At 43.3% G+C, this 25,427-nt stretch overlaps 1 protein-coding gene across 2 annotated transcripts in view; it reads left to right on the top strand.

Moving 5' to 3' along the window:
- The first annotated feature begins 33 nt into the window (after positions 1-33).
- POPDC2 (popeye domain containing 2) overlaps positions 34-25,427 on the top strand; it is a 45,887-nt gene continuing 20,493 nt past the window's right edge. For both annotated transcript variants that reach the window (XM_058174233.1, XM_058174232.1), the window contains exon 1: positions 34-10,090. In XM_058174233.1, coding sequence (XP_058030216.1) covers positions 9,600-10,090 — 491 coding nt within the window. In that variant the 5' untranslated portion in view covers positions 34-9,599. The remainder of the gene's footprint in view (positions 10,091-25,427) is intronic.

Here is a 25,427-nt window from a genome sequence, read left to right as displayed (position 1 = left end):
AAGCCATTTAAGTCATCAAGTCCAGCCCCTTGTTTAGTGCAATAATACAAATGAAAACATTCTGTCCAGTTTCTAGTAGAACAAGCAAAGAAGATTTGACCACCTTCTCCTACCATTAAGAATTGCTTAACATTTTATTGGAATCGCCTTTAGACAGTCAATCTGGAGTAATATAAAATGGACTTTGATAGAGGTCTGCTGAATTTCAGGAGGCTAAAGCGTTATAGGGAAGAGACTGCTATAAAAAAAGGCACACTACCTAGCTTCCATCAGATAGCAATATTTAGGACCTGCTCACTCTGACCTGATAGGACCAGTAGAACTTCTTAGGGAAAAGTATAGGTGTCTTACAGACCAGGGGTCTACAATCCCAGGCCACAGCCCACTATCAGATTACAGCCTGTTCGAAACCAGGCCATGCGAGCAGTGGACAAGTGCTTGTGTGACGCTCCACCTGCACGAGTGGAGGGCATTTGAGCAGAGGGAACTTGTGCTTATGCAAAGCTCCACTTGCGCAAGCACTCTCCATGTGAGTGGAGCTTCAAACGCAAGTGCCTTCCATTCGTGCACAAATGGAGTTGAAAGTGCACACTTGCGCCGGCCACTCACATGCCCCCCCCACCAGGCCTGGAAAGGTTTGGGAACACTGGAATAGACCTTTAAAGCTGATAAGCAGCACTTTGTTTAGCACCCAGAACAAAACTGAAAGCCTGTGCAGCTTGCACAACAAAGGGGTTACATGGGCTAACTTACTCTTTATGCTGCTGCATTCTGGATCAGTTATGTTCCAGTGCACTGCTTGGGTAATCCACGCATGGGTTAACTCTCATCTATTTGCCAGAGACTGAGTGTAGATTTTTTCTTTTTTTCCTTTTACCATGCCTCCTCTGCTCAGCTGAGCTTCAGTTGTTTCACTCAGTCTAGCTAGAGAGATGTGTGTATCACTGCTCTGGCAGTTAGATAAGAGTTATTTCCAGCATTGGATTATATTTGTTTTTTTCTTATTATTTTTCTTGCCTTGATTTGGTCTAATTTTGGTCTGGGGAGCTGAAGATCTTCTTCCTTATGACTTTGGGAGGACAGCTTGCGGCTGCGGCTTACTCTAAGCTGCTGGCGGCTGGCCAGTTGTTCCTGGGGCTCTAGGCCAACTGCCACCACCTGGAGTATTGTAAAGCAGCACTTGGAGTTCTGTCCCTTTCTGGGCAAAATTCCAGCGTGAATTTTGCTGGATTGCCACCGGCGGGTGAGCTGGTTTCCCGATCTGCCGGCAGAACCGCCACCGCCCGTAGCTCCTTTAGTTTCGGGTGCTCTGGAGTCACTGCCCGGGTCACCATGGCAAACAGGATTTCCGATGCTTTGCGGTGCTGGGAAAGCTTTTTGCTTTTGCACCTGTGTTTATTCCTGGCCTCATCATCTGCAGAGGTGTGCAGAGAGTCGGTGTACTCTCTCGTCAATCGTGAGTGACACACTGCAGAGGCACTCGTTGGGTTTGCTTGCTTGCATGCCACTTTGTTTCCTTCGTTCTTTTCAATGAGCCACATAGGTGGGAAGGGAACATTTGAATTTCCCACCAAAATTGACTATAGCGAAGGGAGTTGGGGGTCCACTCCTGCACTTTCTAATCACCCCTGTTTGGGCTGCTGTGTGGGCATTGGGAGAATGATTTGTTCTCGCACCTTTGACTATTTGGAGGGCCTTGAACAGTGCTGACTAGACAACTGCAGTCTTGCGCCTCATTCAATGGCTGGTCCTATTTGTGTCAGAAGACAACAACACTAGGCTGGGGACTTCCATTGAAGGCTCAGACAGTAGATTCCGGACTTATCACGTTGGACTGGGCTATAGCCAACAGACCATTGGTGTTCTGGACATTTTTCGCTCAGGACCCTGATTTGAATTTGGCCTTTTCCAGGAGTAACAGCATCATGGCTGATCCTGGCTTATCTCCTAACACTGCCCAATCTAGTGGCCCCACTAGAAACCATAAGGCACGTAATCCTGGCAAAAAGAGCTCGCAGCCTGCCTCCAGAAGTACTGTAAGCAACAGTAGGCCTTCTACGCCTCTACCTCTTGCAAAGTCTTCGCACAGTAATAAAGACGCAAAGAGACGCCATGAGGCCTTAGAGTGACAATTCTTGAAGGCTCAACAATAATCCCAGAATAAAAGGCCTCAGTTCGTTTCTACTGCTGAAACTGTGTTGACTGGCTCTGAGGTGTCAGCTCCTGTGTCTCAACAGAAGTGTGAACAATTGCAGAACTGGTCACTGGGAGGGGCTGATGAGCAGCACCAATACCACTTTGCGGGGTCCTGAGGTGATGTGTTCTCTCTACCAGGCCTTTCGCAGTCTGAGGTAACAAGGGCACCTCAGGTTCCCCATGTAGCCCCGGAAGTGACATTCACCCCGACTGCAGCGGGGCTCCGCTCCGGGGAGGGACAAGGTACGGGACTAACCTGGACCTTCAAGCTCTGCTTATGGAAGCCTTCATAAAAGCTATTGCTACAGGGCTTTTTCAAGGGAGTAATTTACCCTCCCTTTCGGCCAACATACAGCATCAGATTCAAATTCAGACTCCGGAGGACCCAAGACAGGATTCTCCCTCTCAGCACAGCTTGATGGAAGATGTAGACTCTTGGGCAGGAGAGGAGGACCAGGGTGATCCTGAGTTCTCAGATGATGAGGGGGTGTTACTGGCTAGACCAGCCTTTACAGGCCTCTTTTGCCTGTCTGTTTCAGTTGTTGCTTCATAAAGCAAAAGTCACGACTAATATGGATATTGAGGAGACTCCAGTAGACCAATCTCAAAGGACCCCTAATCCACATGAGGACCTTTTTTCTGTGCCAACACCTGATCCAGAATTTATTCCTTGCCCACAGCTCTTTGCTGAGGTGATTCAGAAACAATGAAGTCAGCCAGGTTCCTTAGCTGTGCCTAGTGGTCACGATAAAAGATTTTACAGCGCGGCGTCAGATCTAGAAAGCCTTCTACAACTCCCTACTGTGGATGCATCTTCCACAATACTGTCTAATGACATTCTGGAAGTTTTAAAAACAGAGGATAGGAAGGCTGAGATTGCCCTTAGAAAGACTCACCAAGCGGCCATTTGGGCCATTAGGGCTACAACATCGACATTGTTTTTTTACCTGAGCATCCCTGTTATGGCTGCGTCAATTACAAGAGTGGTTTCCTCCAGATGATACAAGGCTCCATCAAGATATTAACAAATTGGTGGCTGCTACTGAATATTCAGCAGACGCATCTTTGGATGCGGTCAAATTTGTTTCTCGAGCTTTGGTGTCAGCAGTGACTTCCCGTCGCCTCTTATGGCTACGCCATTGGAGAGCAGATATGAAAGCTTAAGCTCCTTACAAAGGATCTGCTCTTTTTGGAGATGCTTTAGATCCAATTTTGATTGAGGGGAAAAGACAAGAGGAAGGTGGTACCTTCCTCATACAGGAAACCAGACCACAGGTGTTCACCATATTCACAGCGCCTGCCCTTTCTGCCTGACTCTGGGCCCGGGGGGTCCTACTCTCAACATCCCTCAACATCCAGGGGTTTGACCGCTCTTCAGACAGACTGCCCTTCAGAGACAGGGGCAGATGCCAACTGCCAGCGAAGAGACCCTTTCAGGGGACTGTTACTAGACCCTTTAGACGGGGCAAGTGATGCTCAATTTCTTCATCCCATTGGCAGTCATCTCCACCATTTCCGTCATCAATGGGAGTTATCCACAACAGACGCTTGGGTTCTTCGGACAGTGGGGCTTGGCCTCACCTTAGAATTCCGCTCCAGCCCTCCAACCCGTTACCTATCCTGCCCGGTATTTTGGCATCCACAGAAAAATCAGCTGATGGATGCTGAGGTCCAGCATTTATTGGACATAAAAGCCATTGAACCAGTGCCGGTAGGACAATAACGGACTGGGTTCTATTCCATTCTGTTCCTGTTGCCCAAGAGCTCAGGGGTCTGGAGAGGGATCTTGAGTCTCAAGCAACTCAACAAATTTATTCTATACTGGCGATTCAAAATGCAATCCCTTAGATCGATCTTGGGATGCATACGGGAAGGCAATCTTTTGACATCTCTGGACATCAAAGAGGCCTACTTACATGTCCCGATGCACCCAGTGCATAGCAAGTTTCTGCATTTCGCGTATGCCAATTGTCACTTCCAATATCGAGCCATGCCGTTCAGCCTGTCATCAGCTCCCAGGACATTTACCAAATTGTTGGCGGTAGCTGCAACAGTCGGGTTGGTTCCAGTATGCATTCTGTGCTACTTGGATGACATATTAATCTTGTCATCCACCTGGGCGCAAGCCACAAAGTATTTAGAGACTGTCATCCAAATACTTCAATGCCACGGCTTTTCCTTGAACTTGAAAAAGAGTCATCTGCAGACTACCACCCGCATCCTCCATCTTGGTGATCGACTCACTCAGGGATCAGGTTTACCTGTCTCCAGATCGTCAACACAGCATCAAGGAGTTGGTGTCACAAGTTGCTTCCCAGAGGTCGGTTCCCTTGCTTCTTCTGTCTCAGTTGCTTGGGAAAATGATCTCGTGTTTTATAATCGTGCCCTGAGCACGCAGGCATGTGCGACCTCTGCAATGGTTCCTACTGCCATTTCAGAGAACAGGAGGCAGCAACTCTAGGTCCAAAGTTGTTTTTATATTGTATTTATGTGTTTATGTGTTTTTTAAGTGCCTGTAAACCGTCCTGAGTCCTTCGGGAGATAGGGCAGTATATAAATATGATTAAATAAATAAATAAAATAAATAATAAATAAAGTAACTGTTCCCATGCATACATCTTTCCCTCTACTGGTGGACATCGGTGGCTCTTCAGAAGGGCTGCATGTTCCAGGAACCACAATGCGTCACAGTGACATTGTATGTGAGCCTATCCGGCTGGGGGGCACAAGTGCTTTCCCAAGTGGCCAGAGACATTGTTTTCCAGCGGAATGGAACAACAGCATCAATTGGCCGGAGTTGCGGGCAGTTCACCTTGCCCTCTACCACTTCTGGGCCATGGTGACATGTCAGCATGTGTTGATCTTAACAGATAATGTGGCCACAAAAGCACATATAAATTGAGAAGGGGGCATTTGTTCCCAGGCTCTCATGGTAGAGGCAGAGAGATTGCTGAACTGGGCAGAAAAATACATGCCCAGGGGGAAGTGGAGGCGGTCATAGACACCGCTGCACAAGATTCCTAATTAGCCCCCACATAGTAGAGCAATTAGGCACATGCATTCGCCCCCTACTACAGCCCATCAGCTTTAAACAGGTAGACAGTTTGCTAATTGGCGTGGCCCCTGCCACCAGACTCATGGAGCTCATCAGGTTAGAACTGGGATGCCACTGCTTCATAGTCGCCCCCCAAATGACAGACCCCATAATTTTGGGGCTCTCATGGCTCGATAAGTGGGGACCCACAATCTCCTGGGATGGCAGCCACAGGAAGATAGTCATTGCACTGGGCCCATTGCCAGTGGTCAAAGGAAAAAAAGAAAAATCTACACTCAATCTCTGGCAAATAGATGAGAGTTAACCCATGCGTGGATTATCCTCATAGCGCACTGAAAATAGACGTTCAGGTAAGACAACGTCTGTTCTAGATGATTTTATTTATTTATTTGTTTGTTTGTTTGTTTGTCAAGCATGTACAAGGTAGCAAGTATAAGTATGAACATAAACATGAACAAAGAAAGTAAATACAGATAAATGGGGACAGTAAGACTCCTGTCAGTAACACACCTGCTTATGCACGCCCCCTTTACGGACCTCTTAGGAATGGGGTGAGTCCACCATCTTCAAGGGCCGCCCCATGTAGAGTGCATTGAGTAATCCAAACACATTCTCACAGACATCCAGGTTGCAATAGCTCTCTAAAAGGACTTCCTTTCCTTCATACTTCTTTAAGGCAAGTAGTTAAGAGACTATAATACTAATATATCCTAATCAAGTATCCTGACCCTGTACTGTATGTTCAAGTCAAATTAACCTCATTTATAAACCTCTTAATTTTTGCCTGGAACTTAATGTTATCAGCTGCCTGGTCATGCTGATTGAGATAGCTCCTGGTAGCATTGTTCTGGAGGCCTTCACCAGTGTGAGGGGAAATAGAAAGGTCAGTATATATATTTTCTGCATGCATGAAAAATTGCACTATGACAATACTACCCTTTACCCTTTCTGGAAAGTACCTTCTTAACTGAGAGTGATTACAGTTAGCCGAAATCCCCCAGCTGCTTTTTGTGCCTAAAGCAGGAGTTGTGGTCTCCTCGTTTCTAACCCAGTATCTTTTAAGTCCCACAACAAAATGGTATGCTGACTAAAACTAGCTTGCATTAAAATATTCCCCTATTCGTCTCAGTATCTTTCTATATATGGAATCATTCTGCTTCCTTCAGGTTCCTATACTGATTATACTATATACTACAGCTGTTATATCATCCCATATTATATTATATATATTATACTATATACTACAGCTGTTATATCATCCCATGGTCATCTGATCAACATTCAGGTGCTTGTCAGCCTGCCCATACTTAAGAATATTGAACACATGCTGGCAGAGGCTCTTTAACTCTTCCATCTCTGCCCTTTTGACCATCATGCAACTGACACTCCTTGACCGTGGCAACAGCACTGGTGCTGAGCAAGTGGTCAGGGTTCTCGGCAATCTCAGCCAGCTGCCCCTGCTTCCAAGCTTCTACTTCGCCTAGAGCCACCACCAAGGAGTGCTACCTCCAGCCCCATGCCACAATCTGCCACCATAGCACCACAGTACAAAACCCCAAGTGTGTTTGCCACTCTATACTTGGTTCATTTTGCCAGCTCTGCTGACTTGCGCTCTGCTCACCCTACCAGCCCTGCACCCTGCACGCTGTTTGCCATGGCTCTCTAGCCTCCCTGCTGCTCATTGCTTCATTTGCTATGCCATCCAATTGGCGCTGCTGCTCTGTGCCTCTGTGCTCTCCTCACCCTACAGAGGTAATGGAGCATGAGGCAACTAGATGGGCAGAAGATAGGCAGATGATGGAAATTCTAGTCCCAAATGCCATTATTTCCTGAGGACTATCTTGAAAAAATGAACTTCTTTGATTACAGAAAGACACACTACATTTTGGCACTCTGGAAACCTCTTATGAACTTTTTTCATAAAAATGGGGGGAAAACCTTGTCGTTTATAGTTTCGTGGTTAGACAGGATAGATTATAGACAAAAAATATTATGATGTAACTTTTAGACAGGTTTAATATGTGAACAACATCAGAAGCTATTTCTTTGTATCTTTTTTCTTTCCTAATTGAATTCAACTTTTTTCTTTTTTTACACTTTTTCTTTTCTCTTTGCTTGCTTCCTTGCTTTTTTTCTTCTTTATAATAGTTTGCATTAGTTTTTAATCTTTTAATAACATTTTAATAAAAATCATCTAAAAATTTCTTGAGCTGTTTTATTTTTGTTGTTTAACTTTCTTGTTCTCCTTTCCCCAATTGTAAGCCTAAAGTAAACTCATTCCGGTTGCTCATGTTCTGAAGAGAACATGTGATTCATAACACCATTCCCCCCAAAAGTTATGTTTTTATTCTTGTTATTTTGGTTCATGCTGCCAAGCAGTTTCAAAATATTAAGATAATATGTATTTGAATATATTTGATGAAACACGTGCTTATGACCTTTCAGTGGGATTGATAAGGAGTATGTACTACTAAGGGTAGGACAAACATGGAAATTTCAATGGGTTTAAAATCCTCCCAAGTGCTGATGAATTTTGGTTTTATCAAAATTCACCCAATAAATGCAGTGGGTACAACACTACTCTTTTTAGTTTTTTTCCCAATATAGTTTGCAATTTCCTTTAAATCATAGTTTAAATAAATTGGTAAGTAAAAGTTTATATAAGTGGAATAGCTGAAAAAGATTAGTATGCCAAATAAAAGTCACTTTAGCTCACTACATTGGAAAAAGAATACACTGGTTCCATCCTGAAGCAATTGTTACAAAGTTTTGATAATTAAACAACAATGACAAAACAAACTTTCCACTGAGTACAGAACAGATTTGACAAAAATTATCCAGTTTAGGAGTAGGGAGAATTGTTCCTTTTGTACTGTGCCAGAATGCTTCAACCTCGGTTACTAATATGCTTGTTTGGATTAGATTTAATCCAAAATTAGCTTTAGAATTAGAGAGATAAGAATGCATACTGGAGAGTAAAAAAAGGAAGAATATGGTATGCACTATGCAAAATGCATTCACAAACTTTGTCCCTATTTCTGGACCCATGTTGCCAGGAATAGATTCAAAGTATTCCACAAAACAAGGGAGCCAGCAAACCTAGAAAGTACTATAAAGACTATATTTTCTTTCTATAGCTAATATTTACCCCAATGGAAGACAATTCTTGAATATAAGGTATATCAATTCAAATGGAAAATTGGACACTAAACTTCTTACCTGCTTCATTTAATGTATTCTCAGTTAATTGAAGACAATCTTCTCATTTTAATCATAAATTACTTGCGATGGAAGAAACCAGCTTCAATTTCAGAAAAGGAATTGTCCTTCCCTATTCTGATTTTCTGTTGATATTCTTTTAAATACCCCAGCTGTCTGCCTCTTCTGTATTTTTATATAAAACTCCCTTTTTATGATCCTTATAATCCCTTAATTTGGGGTAGAGTCAGAGCAACTGGATGAAGCGTTTACTGGTTGGATGCCCTTCCTGATCCCACACAGAGTTTGCATGAGATATTTTTTCTTTGTGCCCTAGGAGAGAAATATTTGCCATTACTTAGAATTGAACTCTCAACCTTCCAAGTGGGAAGTAAGTGTCTTCACCACTAGGCCACCATACCACTCTTTTTGTATGATTGTATATCATATTATAAAGATACTTATTCAAATCCTTTTTAGTCTATTAATTTATTGCTTTTAGTTGTAATGATGAAATCCTCCTCCTCCTCTTTGCAAAAATACTCTTTGGTGATAAAGTGTATCTGAGAACAAACTGAAAACTCTGTGCAGTATTCACAAACAATACTCTGTAATCTAGTTCTCAGAGTTATGTTAAGTGGCAAAGGTCTGGCTGCTCTCTCTTCCCGTTCTAGCCTTTGCTTCTTGGATTTCAATTCCAAACATGGTTATCTATGTAGCGCCTCTCTCTTCTTTCCATGCCTTAGTGGTATACATTCCAAATTAAACACTAGTGCCCTCTGCTTGTCTTCCCCACCCCTTTAGCCCTCCCTGCTGCTCTTTCACTGTGTCTATTTTAATTTATCTCAAGGCAGGGGAGAAAACAAGCTGCAAACTCTCTTAGCTACTCTTGATTTTTCCACTCCAGTTCTCAAAAGGCACTTCCGGGATAGAATTTCTCATGCTTCTACAAGTTCATCAGCAAGGTCTCAAATCCCATCAAGAACGCTGGGTATTGCAATTTGTGGAAAAGAACTTCAGGAGTTGTTGGATGAAAATACATAACTTCAGAAATGTTTCTCTAAAATCTCCATAGAGGTGTAGGTATAGGAATTGGTTTCTGTGTATTCCATTAATTTCAAAGTGAGTTAGGTGTAGAAGTTACAGGAAAATGAATGAAGAAAATACACTTTTGGATCGGATAATTTTTAATCCGGTTTTGTGTGAGAACTGGAAATACATTATGGAAGGAGCAGCCTATCACCTCGCTAGTTTCTTCCTGCTCCTTGGCTATATGGGAGGTAGTGGAACCTTTGGTGCCATCTATATTTTTGGGTTGTTGTCCATTGGCTTTCTTTGCTCCGTCGTATGGGGATGGCTCAACGCTTGTGGATTAGACATCATCATTTGGAATGTGCTTTTATTTCTGATCTGCTCATTTCAGCTAGCACATTTAATTTACCAACTCCGTAAAGACACTTTTTCTGAAGAATTTGATCTCCTGTACAAACAAATTTGCCAGCCTTTGCAAGTGCCTCTCCAAACTTATAAAGAAATAATCAAGTGCTGTGAAGAACAGGTCTTGCCTTTGGCCAAAGATCAAATTTATGCTGTGGAGGGCAAGACATCCATAGATCGTTTGTCCTTCTTGCTGTCTGGCAGGTAGGTCTCTCTTCCTCCTGAAAATATCCCTGGTGATAGTGGTGCTTTTGAACATTACTAAGTGGTTTCAAAGGATAGAGAGGCATAGGAACTGTATGCTTTGCTCTTTCTCACATTATGGAAGAAAACCCTGTTTTTTCACCACAATCTGCATCAGAGGAGTTGCATAAGAGTGTGTGTGCATGGTCATTATTTCTGAGATTGGCTTTTTTACCTGGATAAAATGGGGAGGGGGTACATATGAGAAAGCATTTGATAATGTGAGTCATCATTTTCAGTATGTATTTGTAGAGCCCAGAAACAAAGTTTAAGTGAAGGCCTTTAGCCCTCTTAACTTTAAAAAATGAATATAAAATATAAAAACAGGGTGATCAGTGGGGAAATGAAAACTAATGGGCTAATGCTACATTGCTTCTCTGTTGCAAACTGACTCCTCTAAATTTAGGAAGGTTAATATATTATGGATATGGGAGGCAGATATGGGTTTCCATCTACTGGTAGATACTGCGGTGATTTGCAATACATTCTCAGTTATTTAACAACAATAGCAAGAATTTTTTCTTCACCCTAAATGGTTGAATGGAAAATATTTGGCACATTCAAAAGGATTTGCTTGTTAGTTAGAAAGACGATTAGCTTTATTTCAAGTTAAGAGTTCGAACAATTGCTGAGCTCAGAATTCTTTAATTCTATTTCCTGTACCTCTCTCCAGATTGGGGGGGGGGGGTTTCCAGGTTTTTTTATTAAAAACCAAAGTAGACCCTCCTGCCCTGAAGACTGTTCACTCCTATGTATAATCTTTGAAACTGAATATACTGTATGTTATATATGACTATATGTTCCCAAATGGCAGATTTTTTTAAAAAAGCTTTAAAAGTAATAGGTTTTATAGAATAATATTATTTAATGAGACATTTCTGAAGTAAATAACGCAAGAGATTGGCCCATATTAAATGCATGTCTGCACCTCTAATCCCTACTGCCACAGAGTATTGTATATTAGAAAAGATACAGCTTCTAAAATATTTTATATAAAATATAAAAGACCCTTAAAAGAGGGTGTGGAGTTGCACTACATGTAAAAGACTACTATATTGCTACAGAAATGCATGAAACCAAAGATCAAAACCTCCTAGAATGCATATGGATCAATATAAAAGAAAAAAAGAATGACATTGCCATGACGATGGATAGAAAGAAATTATTATAGATTTTTTTCTTTTTTTCTAATATAATGATGGCCTGATTAGAAATTTATAGAGGAAGAAATATGAATACACACCTTTATATATTAGGATTAGTAATAGTGACCTGATTTAGGGGGAATTTAAGCAGATATAATCCCCCCTTCTTTTTATATAATAGAATATAAGTAACAATTTGATGGGAAAGACTAGTCGGTGAAAGATGGTATTATCATGTACGTTTATAATATCATTGGCATTAATATGGAATATTGAAATATTGAATAATTGCCTTAAAAATCATGATCATGTATATCAATTCTAGGATTATATAAGTTTGATTAATATAACAATTATTACAATTATCATTATTGATGTTTGTATCAAAATGAATTATACCCAGGGGTCACACTGTTCATGTATTGATTTTGTTGTATATTTAAAAATAAAAAATCTATTAAAAAATATATATACTTTTTGCTAACTAATTAACAAATATATGTAGGAAATAACAAATATATGTAGGAAACACTACAATAGTAATTAGGGACTTCAATTACCCTGACATCAACTGGGAGACTAATTCTGCACCAAGTGAGAAATTGAATAAGTTCCTGACCAATCTAGCTGACAACTTTGTTGTCCAAAAGATAGAAGACGGAACTAGAGGGACAGCTATGTTGGACCTAATTCTCACAAACAGAGAAGAAGCGATAGAGGGAGCTGGAACTTCAGGAACCTTGGGTGAGAGTGACCATGTCATACTGGAATTCAACATAATGCAAACACAAGCAATAAAACAATCATACCAGAGTCTTAGATTTTAAAAGACCTGATTTTAACAGACTCACAGAGAACTTGGGAAAGATTCCTTGGATGAAAATCCTAAAGGGGAAAACAAGTCAAGAAGCTTTGGAAACTGAAAAATATGATCATAAAAGCCCAGACCAGCACAATACAACTGAAAAAAAAATCCAATAAGAAACAAAGATATCTCTGATAAACTAAATGACAAAAAAGACAAGTACAAAAAATGGAAAGAGAGATACATAACTAAGGCAGAATATCAGCAGATAGCCAGAAACTGAGAAGATGAAGTCACGAAAGCAAAGCCTCAGAATAAAGAAAGACTTGTGACAATAGTCCCAGATAATAAAAAAAGTTTATTTCAACATATTAATAACAAGAAAAAATCAAGGAAACAGTCAGTCCACTAAAGAGAGAAAATGGCAAGGAAATAACAGGCAACAGAGAGAAAGCAGAGCTGCTTAACTCATTCTTTGCATTTGTCTTCACACAAAAAGAAACTATAGCCCAACTACCAAAAACATAAGTGTAAAAGACAGACTAGAAATAAAAGTTAAAATAAGCAACAAAAACAGTAATAGAACACCTGTCTGCTCTTAATGAATACAAATCACCGGGACCTGATGGATTACATCCCAGAGTTCTAAAGGAGTTGGCAGATGTCATCTCAGAACCATTGTACCGTATCTTTCAAAAAACCTGGAGCACCAGAGAACTACTAGAGGACTGGAAAAGAGCTGATGTGGTTCCCATCTTCAAAAAAATAAGAAAAAACAAAAACCCAGACCTAGGAAACTACAGACCAATCTGCCTAGCATCAATACCTGGGAGGTTACTGAAAAAGATAATCAAAAGATCTGCAAACATCTAGAAATGAGTAAAGTAATAAGTAGAAGTCAGCATGGGTTTGTTAAGAACAGTCATGCCAAACCAATCTTATTTCATTCTTTGACAGTGACTAAATTAATAGACCAGAGAAATGCTGAGGACATAGTATAGACTTCAGCAAGGCATTCGACAAGGTAGACCACCACCTACTTCTTGGTAAGCTAAAAAAAGTGGGCTAGATAGCATCATCATCAGATGGATTTGTAACTGGCTGACAAACTGTACTCAATGAGTAGTCCTTAACGGTAGTATGTCTACATGGAGGAAAGTAAGCAGTGGGGTACCACAAGGTTCTGTCTTAGGCCCAGTAGTCTTCAATATCTTCATAAATGACTTAGATGAGGGAATAGAAGGAAAACTTATCAAATTTGCAAATGACACTAAACTGGCAGGAATAGCGAATATCCTAGATGATAGGCTCAAGAGCCATATGGAACTTGACAGACCTGAATACTGGGTCCTAACCAGTGGTGGGATTCAGCTGGTTCTAGGCGGTTCGGCCAAACCGTTTGTTCAATTGCCGGTTTGGCCCGCCCCTTGCCCCTCCCCTCCCCACCATTACTTACCGGTGTTGCGGCACCATTTGTAAAATTGCTGGCTCGCACTCTCCTCCTCACCGGGAGCACACCCGAACCGCTTGTTAAATGTCTGGCTCAGCCGCCTACCACTCTGTTCCCCATCTCAGACTGCCCACCTCGGACTGCCCTGACCGCTCCAGCAGCAGAAGGCAAGTACAGCCGAGTGCTGCCCCTGGGGAAGCGGGACTGGGAAAGGTGGTTGACCTGCGTCCGCCCAGCTGCTGGCTGTGACCTACCCCCATCCAAGCACCTTGCTGGCCACGCAGCCACTGACCGAAGCCTGCCTCCATCCAAGTGTCTTGCTGGCCGCCGACCAAAGCCTGCCTGCATCCAAGCATCTCTCTAGCCAGCGATTAAAATGCCTCGCTGGCCACGTGGCCAGCGAGGAGCTTGGATCGGGTGGGCAGCAAAGCATGTGTCAATCGCCTCGGACTGCTGCCCACCCAGCAGGACTGTTCTGCGGCCACCTCCCACCCACGCAGCACCAGCCTACCCTACCCCATCTGGAGAAAGAGTGATGGAGAGAAAGAGGAGGGCAGAAAATGATGAATGAGAGAAAGAGAGATGAAGGATAGAAGGGGAGAAAGATGAAGAAGAGAAAGGGGGAGAAAGATGAAGAGAAAGAGAGGGAGGGAGGGAGAAGGAGAGATTAAGGAGAGAAAGATGGAGAGAAAGAGATGAAGGATAGAAGGGGAGAAAGATGAAGAAGAGAAAAGGGGGGAGAAAGAGAGGGAGGGAGAAGGAGAGATTAAGGAGAGAAAGATGGAGAGAAAGAGAGATGAAGGATAGAAGGGGGAGAAAGATGAAGAAGAGAAAAGGGAGAAAGATGGAGAAAAAGGGAAGGAGGGAGAAAGAGAAATTAAGGAGAGAAAGATGGAGAGAAAGATGAAGGAAAGAAAGAGATGAAGGATAGAAGGGGGAGAAAAATGAAGAAGAGAAGGGGGAGAAAGAGAAGGAGGGAGAAAGATGAAGGAGAGAAAGATTGAGAGAAAGAGGGGGGAGAAAGATGAAGGAGAGAAAGAGGGAGGGAGAATGGATTTGTTCTGGTAATTGGTTTAACAAGCATGGCACTGAAAAAGTGACTTATGACCGTTTTTCACACTTTCGAACATTGCAGCAAACAGTCATTAGGGCAATGAAGCTATGTCACATGACCACCTGGACATGCCCACCCGGTCACATGAAGCACCGCAGTTGTGACATGAGTGACATGGTTATTAAAAATGCTGCAACTGGCATAAATAACTTTTTTCAGTACTCTGGGTAGTCCCTATGTGCATAGGGACTACCCAGATGGCTGAAAAAAGTGATTTCTGACAGGTTCTCACACTTTTGACCAGTCCTCACACTTATGACCAGTCATCATTTATGCCTGTTGTAGCATTTTGTGCATGGGGACTACTCAGAGGGCTGAAAAAGTTATTTTTGACCTGTCCTCACACTTTTGACCGGTTCTCACACCTACAACCGTCCTCACATTTTACATTTTGCACTCTATCTTGTAACCGTGGTGAAGAGAAGCAGTTATGAAATGAGTGACATGGTTGTTAAAAATGCTGCAATGGGCATAAATATGAGGATGGTCATAAGTGGGAGGTCCGGTCAGAAATGACTTTTTTTAGCCCTCTGAGTAGTATCTGTGCCCATTGTCAGGGCCACCCGGTCACATGAGCATCTAGGCTCGCCCATCCAGTCACATGAGCAGCTAGCCATGCCCACCCAGTCACATGACCACCAAGCCACACCCCAAAATAAGCCACGCCCACAGAACCAGTTGTTAAAAATGCTGCAATGGGCATAAATGTGAGGATGGTCATAAGTGGGAGGTCCGGTCAGAAATGACTTTTTAGCCCTCTGAGTAGTATCTGTGCCCATTGTCAGGGCCACCCGGTCACATGAGCATCTAGGCTCGCCCATCCAGTCACATGAGCAGCTAGCCATGCCCACCCAGTCACATGACCACCAAGCCACACCCCAAAATAAGCCACGCCCACAGAACCAGTTGTTAAAAAAATTGAATCCCACCACTGGCCGTAACTAACAAAATGAAATTCAGTGTAGAGAAAAGTAAAGTCTTACACTTAGGCAAGAAAAACCAAAAGTACACATATTGTGAGAAACCAGGCTTAATAGCAGTAACTGTGAGAGGAGCCTTAGTGGAAAACCTATTAAATATAAACCAATATTCTTCAGTGGCAGCCAAAAAAGCCAATTCAATCCTAAATTGCATTAACAGAGGGATTCAATCAAGATCATGTGAGATACTAATACCACTCTAAAAAGCCTTACTAAGACCACACCTAGAATAATGCATCCAGTTTTGGTCACCACACTATAAAAAAGATGTTGGGACTCTAGAAAGAGTGCACAGAAGAGCAACAAAGATGATTTGGGGACTGGAGGCTAAAACTTATGAAGACCGGTTACAGGAACTGGGTATGGCTAGTCTAGGGAAGAAAAGGCCCAGGGGAGACATGATAGCAGTGTTCCAATACTTGAAGGGCTGCCACAGAGAGGAGGGGATCGAGCTATTTTCCAAAGCAGACAAGGAATAATGGATGGAAACTGATCAAGGAGAGATTCAACTTAGAAATAAGGAGAAATTTTCTGACAGTGAGAACAATCAGGGGTAGGTTGCTGGGGATTTGCATGGATTCGGGAGAACCTCTACCTAAGATTCTGTGCAGTTCAGAGAACCCCCAAATCCCAATCCTGGCTGGCGCCGCCCATCCCTCCCAGGAGTCCCCACGTGGCCCGTTTTGGATGTAGGTAAGTGTAGGGTGTGCGTGGAGGCTCGGGGAGGGTGAAAAACGGGCCTACTGGAAGTTCGGGAAGGCTGGAAATGGGCCTGTTTCTGGCCTCCAGAGGGCTTCCGGAGCCCAGGGAGGCTGTTTTCGCCTTCCCAGAGGCTCAAGGAAAGCCTCCAGAGCCTGGGGAAGGCAAAAACGCATCCTCCGCTATGGTGCAGGTGGCCGACTAGGCCACGCCCAACAACTGGGCAGAGAACCCCTTGCTAAAATTTTTGAAGCCCACCCCTGAGAACAATCAACCAATGGAATAGTTTGCCTTCAGAAGTTGTGGAAGCTTCATCACAGGTAGCTTTCAAGACTGGACTGCCATCTGTCAGAAATGGTGTAGGATCTCCTGCTTGGGCAGGGGTTGGGCTAGATGACATACAAGGTCCCTTCCAACTCTGTTATTATATTCTTATATCACTTATTTATTTATTTATTTATTTATTTATTTATTTATTTATTTATTTATTTATTTATTTATTTATTAGATTTTTATACCGCCCTTCTCCCGAAGGACTCAGGGCGATGTACAGCCAGAATAAAAACAATAGCAATGTACAATTAAAACAAAGATTAAAAAACTTATTATATAATTGGCCGAGATTTAAAACATTTAAAATCTAAAAACCCTTAAAATTCATCTAAAAATTTAAAATTTAAAATTTAAGCCAGCCCCGCGTGAGTAAATAAATACGTCTTCAGCTCGCGGCGAAAGGTCCGAAGGTCAGGCAATTGGCGCAAGCCAGGGGGAAGTTCGTTCCAGAGGGTAGGAGCCACCACAGAGAAGGATCTTCCCCTGGGGGCCGCCAGCCGACATTGCTTGGCGGACGGCACCCTGAGAAGTCCCTCTCTGTGTGAGTGTACGGGTCAGTGGGAGGCGTGAGGTAACAGTAGGTGGTCCCATAAGTACCCAGGCCCTAAGCCATGGAGCGCTTTAAAGGTAGTGACCAAAACCTTAAAGTGCACCCGAAAGACCACAGGCAGCCAGTGCAGCCTACGCAGGAGTGGTGTTACATGGGAGCCGCGTGCGGCTCCCTCTATCACCCGCGCAGCTGCATTCTGGACTAACTGAAGCCTCCGAGTGCACTTCAAGGGGAGCCCCATGTAGAGAGCATTGCAATAATCCAAGCGAGAGGTAACAAGAGCATGAGTGACCATGCATAAGGCATCCCGGTCAAGGAAGGGGCGCAACTGGTGAACCAGGCGAACCTGGTGAAAAGCTCTCTTGGAGACGGCCGTCAGATGATCTTCAAACAACAGCTGTCCATCCAGGAGAACACCCAAGTTGCGCACCCTTTCCATTGGGGCCAGTGACTCGCTCCCAACAGTCAGCTGCGGTGCAGCTGACTGTACCGGGGTGCTGGCATCCACAGCCACTCCGTCTTGGAGGGATTGAGCTTGAGCCTGTTTCTCCCCATCCAGACCTGTACGGCTTCCAAGCACCGGGACAGCACTTCAACAGCTTCGTTGGGGTGGCCTGGAGTGGAGAAGTACAGATGTCGTCAGTGTCGTCAGCATACAGTTGGTATCTCACCCCAAAGCCACTGATGATCTCGCCCAGCGGCTTCATATAGATGTTGAACAGGAGAGGTGAGAGAATCGACCCCTGTGGCACCCCACAAGTAAGGCGCTTCGCGGTCGATCTCTGCCCCCCTGTCAACACCGTCTGCGACCGGTCAGAGAGATAGGAGGAGAACCACCAGTAAACGGTGCCTCCCACTCCCAAACTCTCCAACTGGTGCAGCAAGATACCATGGTCGATGGTATCAAAAGCCGCTGAGAGATCTAATAGGACCAGGGCAGAGGAACAACCCCTGTCTCTGGCCCTCCAGAGATCATCCACCAACGCGACCAAAGTTGTCTCCATACTATATCCGGGCCAGAAGCCAGACTGGAACGGGTCTAGATAGACAGCTTCATCCAGGTATTGGGGTAGCTGCCATGCCACCACACTCTCTACAACCTTCGCAACAAAGCGAAGGTTGGAGACCGGACGATAATTTCCCAAAATAGCTGGGTCCAGGGAAGGCTTCTTGAGGAGGGGTCTCACTACCGCCTCTTTCAAGGCGGCAGGGAAAACCCCTTCCAACAAGGAAGCATTAATAATCCCCCGGAGCCAGCCTCATGTCACCTCCTGTGTGGCCAGCACCAACCAGGAAGGGCACGGGTCCAGTAAACATGTGGTGACGTGCAGCCTCCCCAACAACCTGTCCACGTCCTCGAGAGCCACAGGGTCAAACTCATCCCAAACAATCTCGACAAGACGCGTCTCTGCCCTCTCACTTGGATCATCCCAATTTCGGTCCAAACCATCCCGGAGCTGAATGATTTTAATGTATAGATAACCACTAAACTTCTCGGCACGTCCCTGTAAGGGGTCATCCCGCACCTCCTGATGAAGGAGAGAGCGGGTTACCCGAAACAGGGCGGCCGGGCGGTTAACTGCCGACGCAATGAGGGTGGAAACGTAAGAATGCTTCACCTCCCTCAATGCCACTAGGTAGGTCTTAGAATAAGACCTAACTAGTGTCCGGTCAGCTTCGGAACGGCTGGACCTCCAGGTACTCTCTAGGTGTCTTCTCTGGCGTTTCATCTCCCTCAGCCCCTCGGAGAACCAAGGGGCCAGTTGAGATCTACATCGGGTCAGAGGCCGCAAAGGCACGACACGGTCCAAAGCCCCAGCCGCGGCCTGTTCCCAGGCCACAACTAGTTCTTCAGCCATGCCGTGGGCCAGATCCTCAGGGAACGGCCCAAGCTCCATCAGGAACCTCTCAGGGTCCATCAGGCACCTGGGACGGAACCAACGCATTGGTTCCGTCTCCCTGCAGTGGTGGGTGGCGGTTCGAAAGTCCAGGCGAAGGAGAAAATGATCTGACCATGACACAGGTTCTGTTACTAAATCTCCTAATTCCAGATCATTTAACTACTGTCCAGAGATATAAATCAGGTCCAGTGTGCCTCCCCCAGTGTGCGTAGGGCCATCAATTACTTGAATCAGGTCCAAGGCCGTCATGGAGGCCTGGAACTCCCGGGCCACCATCGATGACAAGCCGGTCGATGGCAGGTTGAAATCCCCCATGACCATAAGTCTGGGGGTCTCAACCGCCACTCCGGCAAGCACATCCAACAACTCGGGTAGGGCTGTAGTCATGCAGCAAGGAGCCAGGTACGTGATCAACAAGCCCATCTGATTCCTATGGCCCCACCTCACAAAGAGGGATTCACAACCGGCTATCTGAGGTACAGTGGACTCCCTTGGCTCTAGACTTTCCCTAATAACAATCGCCACCCCTCCACCCCTACCTTGGGCTCTCGGTTGATGGAATGCTCGGAAACCCGGAGGGCACAACTCGATAAGGAGAACACCCCCTTCCGTGCCCAACCATGAGGTCCGCGGACTCCCCCTGAATGAGGTCGCAAATCAGGGTGGCTTTATTAACCATGGACCGAGCATTGCACAACATCAACCGAAGGCCCAAGCTCTGAGGATCTTGGCCGTCCGGGGAACGGGTGAAGACTAAGGGGCCGGAGCACGTGATCGCTTTTATACAGCGAGCACGTGCTCCCAGAGAACAATACGGCCCCTTGCTTCCGCCATATCTGCCTCTCCCACTTACCGTACAGATGGAACGATCCTCTAAACCTGGAACATACCCCTCCCCCTGCCTTCGGACAGATAAAGTGGCGCCGCGAGCGAGCGCAGGGACTGGACCCCTCCCCGATGGGTTTCTCCCCCCACCCATCTCTTCCCTCCCACCCCTTAAAAAACCCTTCTTTAAAAACCTATTTAAAAACCCCCAAAGGTTCTTCTTAGACGCATGCCACCTCTCTGGATCCCAAGACCCTTCATTAAGGCAGGCCCTCGATAGTACAGAGGGCCATTCCTGCGAGGCAGGGGAACCACGCAGTCGTAAGAGCTCAATAGGCGAATATCTCATGGAAAATATAAAGAGCGGCAGAGAAAGGGCCATCCCTAACCGGCATAGATATTACATTCATTCTGGATAATCCAATCAGGACCCGATATAAGATGGTAAAAAATTTGGGCAATTCAATCACTGTAGGACAATAGATATCAGAATAAAAGTCACCGGATAAATGCCACACAATATCGAGTCTTGGATCATAAACCATCCCCACCATCTGCTTCATCCCTGTCCTCATCGTTGTTATTGTTGTTGTTATTGTTATCATTGTCGTTGGTGTTATCGTTGATTTATCAAAGGCCAACACGGCCCGCAACGACATTACTATCATTACTACTTGTGTACTTATTAATTACTCTTCCCTAGCTTTTGGAGAAATTCTTATTTTAGATCTTATCCTATTTGTAACATTGTCTAATTGTAGTAGTTAGCTATTTTATAAATAAAACCAACCAAGTCAGAAGGATTTAATCAAGTGAAGGTGATATTAAAGAATCAGGCAGAAAAATAATCAGAAATAATCAGATGCCTTTCCTTTAAAATAAAATAAAACCTAATAAGGAATCTGAATAGTAAGAATATATTCTGAAATTTGCTTGCAGAAAAAGGCATTTGAATCTACCAGCATGTGGTTTTATTGTGACCCAGGGATAATGTATTTATATAGAAAGAAAGGCAAATGCCTGCAATAGAAATGCAGGGATTTGGGGATCTGTTTAATGCTTGCTAAAAAAATTACCGCTAGAATCATCAAGCATCTCTGACAAAGAATAAAGAAAAGCAGGGCCAGGAACTTATTTTTTTAAAAAAGCACTATTTTTATTCAAGAAGACAAAACATGTGCAAGATCACCAACAGATAAAGCCTTCATTTACAGTAACTACTTATAACTCCACAAAACAATAATTGCAATATAACATTACTCTGGCTGAGACAATGAGTTATATTTCTCAACTTTTCTTACACACTTCTAGTATTACCATCCTACTTTTGTGATTTTTTATATGTTCTACAAATACCTTCCATAACTCTTTAAAAAAGAGCTACTAACCCCATATATCTAAAACTATACCTTCAAACTTCATTGAAAATCTAGCAGTCACTGTTCCTGCTGTTAATGCAGCTTACAGTTTCACATTTTTCCTCCTCCCTCCCTCTTTTGTAGATGCTTTTGGTTGTATGGAACTTTTGATCAATCAAAATGCCCAGCTCCTTTTTGTATGCACTGTTCCTACTCAATATGATCTTCTATTCTTCCTCCTAAAACAAAAAAAAATCATTTTTCCTGCTAAAATTGGAGTTTTCATGTCAAATGATCTAAGTGCCAAAGCCCACTGCAACTACATAGCAAAAAAAGCTCTAAGAGTTGTAAACCTAATTTTGCGTAGCTTCTTTTCCAAAAACACCACACTACTAACCAGAGCATATAAAACATTTGCTAGACCAATTCTAGAATACAGCTCGCCTGTTTGGAACCCTCACCACATCTCTGACATCAATACAATTGAACGTGTCCAGAAATATTTTACAAGAAGAGTTCTCCATTCCTCTGAAAACAACAAAATACCTTATCCCACCAGACTTGAAATCCTAGGCTTAGAAAACTTGGAACTCCGTCGCCTTCGACAAGACCTAAGTTTAACTCACAGAATCATCTATTGTAATGTCCTTCCTGTCAAAGACTACTTCAGCTTTAATTGCAATAATACAAGGGCAACCAATAGATTTAAACTTAATGTTAACCGCTTTAATCTAGATTGCAGAAAATATGACTTCTGTAACAGAATCATCAGTGCTTGGAATACTTTACCTGACTCTGTGGTCTCTTCCCATAATCCTAAAAGCTTTATCCAAAAACTTTCTACCATTGACCTCACCCCATTCCTAAGAGGACCATAAAGGGCGTGCATAAGCGCACAAACGTGCCTACCGTTTCTGTCCTATTGTTTTTCTTTTCTTCTTCCTATATATATATATATATGCTCATACCTCCTAATATTTACTCATATATATGTTTATATGCTATATAATCTTTTTGTATGATGTTGTGACAAAATAAATAAATAAATAAATAAAATGTAGGAATTTGCATTTCTCTCCGTTGAAATTCATCTTGTCAGTTTTTGCCTGGTGCTTCACTTGGTAAAGATCTTCTTGAAAAGTAAATCTTGACACAGTCCTCCAAAGCAGGGGTCACCAACCTTTCGGACCTCCGGGACCACTAAATTCATAATTTTAAATCTCACAGACCACTAATATGAATTTTTTAAAAAGATAAATAGTATTTAGTGCAATATAAAAAATGCTAAAGATTTTTCTGTGGACCACCAAAATTTTCTCAGGTTGGTGACCACTGCTCCAAAGTATTTGTGTGGTCCATGGATTTTATAATCTCCTTTTCAAATCAAATTTATTACAATCCTAAGGCCAAATACAAGCCAATATCTATAAAGGTTCTATGCAAAACAGAAAAATAATAAATGCAATAGAATCTTAAAAATTAAGAACAAAGATGCTAAAATAAATGTAAATAAAATGCTACTATAAGAAGTTCCAAATCTAAGTAATGGTCTACATGGTAATGTACAAATATTAGCAGAACATTGGGTGACCTCACAGGTTATTTTCAAGTCCTTGTCCAAAAAAAGTAGCATTAAATATCGCTATAAATATCATTAAATATTTATATCACATTCTCTACCTGGAAATTTTTTCAAGACCTGATATATAAAGATCTGCCTAGTGTTCTTATATAGGGAATATTTATTTTATTTTATTGTTTTATTTTATTTACAAATAATTCAAGGTGGTGAACATATTCAACACATTTTCATCCTATACACCCAACAACAACCTTGTGAGGTGGATTGGGGTGAGAGTAAGTGAGCAGGACTAGAACTTCCCACCTCCCACTTTCTAGCCTATTTCCTTAACCGTTATCCCAAATTATCAAATTATCAGTGACATACGGTTTAGAGAGCTTCTATTGAAGCATCACCATGTGGACATAACCAAAGGTGCAGAGGAGCAACCTTAAAACTTCCAAGATGGCAAAGTATTTATCTCCTTTTCTAACACCTCATTAAAGTCATTTATAAATATTTTCAATGGTGTAGGGTTGTGATGGGGAACCTATGGCACGCACCTGTCACAGGTGACACGCGGAACCATATCTGTGGGCATGCAAGCGTTGCCCTAGCTCAGCTCTAGCATGCATGTGCGCGCCAGCCAACTGATTTTGGGGCCTTCTGGGCCCTCCAGAAGTCAGGAAATGGGCTGTTTCCATCCTCCAGGGGGGTTGGGGAAGGCCATTTTCACCCTCCCAGGCTCCTAGAAAGCCTCTGGAGCCTAGGGAGGGCGAAAAATGGGCCCACTGTGCCATCGTGTGCCAAAAGCTGGGGGAGTGTGAGGGGGGGTTGCGCACGCATGCGTGGGGCACATTGAATTATGGGTGTGGCCACACACGTGCGCAGCCCCCCCATGCTCCCCCCGCTTTTGACACACAAGGCCAAAAAGGTTAGCACTCACTGGTGTAGGGCCTAGAATTCAACACTTTCCTTCAGCTTAATACAAGGCTATTGATAGTCAATCCTTGGTTTTGATTATTCAGATATCTGAGAGTAGCTTAATTGGGTCCATTTTTTGTTTCTTTATTAAGCTAACATAAAATATTGAATGCTTTGCTAGTATCAAGGTCTACTCTTCTGTTGTATTCCCACAGTCAAATACGTTGTTCTTAAAATCTCCATGCTGGCGCCTATTAAGCAATGTGATGTTTTGTAAATGCTTGGGAACAAAATGCTTAATAATATGTCCCGGGGTGAAATCTAAAATTTTTCCCTACTGGTTCCATGGGCGTGGCTCAATTGGTGAGCGTGGCTTGGTGGTCAGATGACTGGGTGGGCATGGCCAATAACAATAAATAATAAAAATAATAAACAAAGTATAAAAAACAATAAGTGGTACCAAAAACCAACTTTCACACTTTACACACACACAACACAACACAACTTGCACACACACACACACAAAATGCCACATACAGCTCTGTGAGATTTTGTGTGTTTGTGTAGTTAGAGTGAAACACTACAGAAACACACCAAATCTCAGAAAGTTGCACAAATATTTTATTTTATTATTTTATTTTATTTATATTTTTTAGATCAGGGGTCTCCAACCTTAGTAACTTTAAGGTTTGTGGACTTCAATTCCCAGAGTTCCTCAGCCAGCAAAACAGGCAGATTCAGGCACATGGATAGGAAAAATCAGTTGCTAGCTGATGCAACTGATTGCAAAACCCATGGTTTGTGAGCCCGAAAGGAGCAGTAATTATAGGTAAGTGGGGGAGGGGGTGATTGGGTGGGCAGGGGTGGGGGTTCTTGTAAATGTGGGCTGTTAAAAAGTGATTTTAAAAGCCTGTGAGGATCAGGAAACTCCTCTGGGATCGCCAGAGGAAAAAAAGTTTTTAAAAGGCTCCTCTGACGATCCCACGAGGCTTGCCTCGTGGCAGCCCAGAACCTCTTAAAAAGAAAACATGTTTTTTAAGGTTCTGGTGATGAGGAACTCAGGTGAGATCACCAGAGGAGCCTTTTAAACCTTTTTTTTTTGTTTAAAAAAAGAGTTTAAAGGCTCTGAGGATCTCAGCTGAGCCGCGGGATCCTCAAAGGCTTTTTTTTACTTTTAAAGGCATGTTTTCGGCTGAAGAAAAACTGCTTTTAAAAATAATAATTTTAAAAAAACCTCAGCAGAAGCAGGGGGGTGGCCCAGGGATTTTTGCCACTGGTTCTCCAAATCAGCAGCTGCCATCGCTACCGGATTGGGAGAGCCGGTCCGAACCGGGAGCATTTCACTCCTGATCTGTCCAGTTCTGTCCAGTATAAACATCAAATTGACCCAACTATAATTACCCCAGTGTTTTTCTTTTCATTTTTGAAGACAGGAATGCTGGCCTTTCTCCAGTCCCCTAACATTACACTAAACGACAAGATTTCTCAGAAAAGGACTGAAATGACACCCACAACACATTCAAACCTCGGATATTATTAGCCTGGGCTAAAGACTTCAGGCTCATCCACATAGCCAGAAGGAATTTCCACTTCCCTCAAGACAAGAGGAAAATATATTTGACTCAAAACATCAGCTCACTTTCTGAACCTCTG

The sequence above is a fragment of the Ahaetulla prasina genome, chromosome 2, assembly GCF_028640845.1.
Source record: "Ahaetulla prasina isolate Xishuangbanna chromosome 2, ASM2864084v1, whole genome shotgun sequence".
Classification (NCBI taxonomy): domain Eukaryota; kingdom Metazoa; phylum Chordata; class Lepidosauria; order Squamata; family Colubridae; genus Ahaetulla; species Ahaetulla prasina.
The sequence above is the reverse complement of the archived record's forward strand: the minus strand, read 5'-3'. Positions and strand labels throughout refer to the sequence as shown.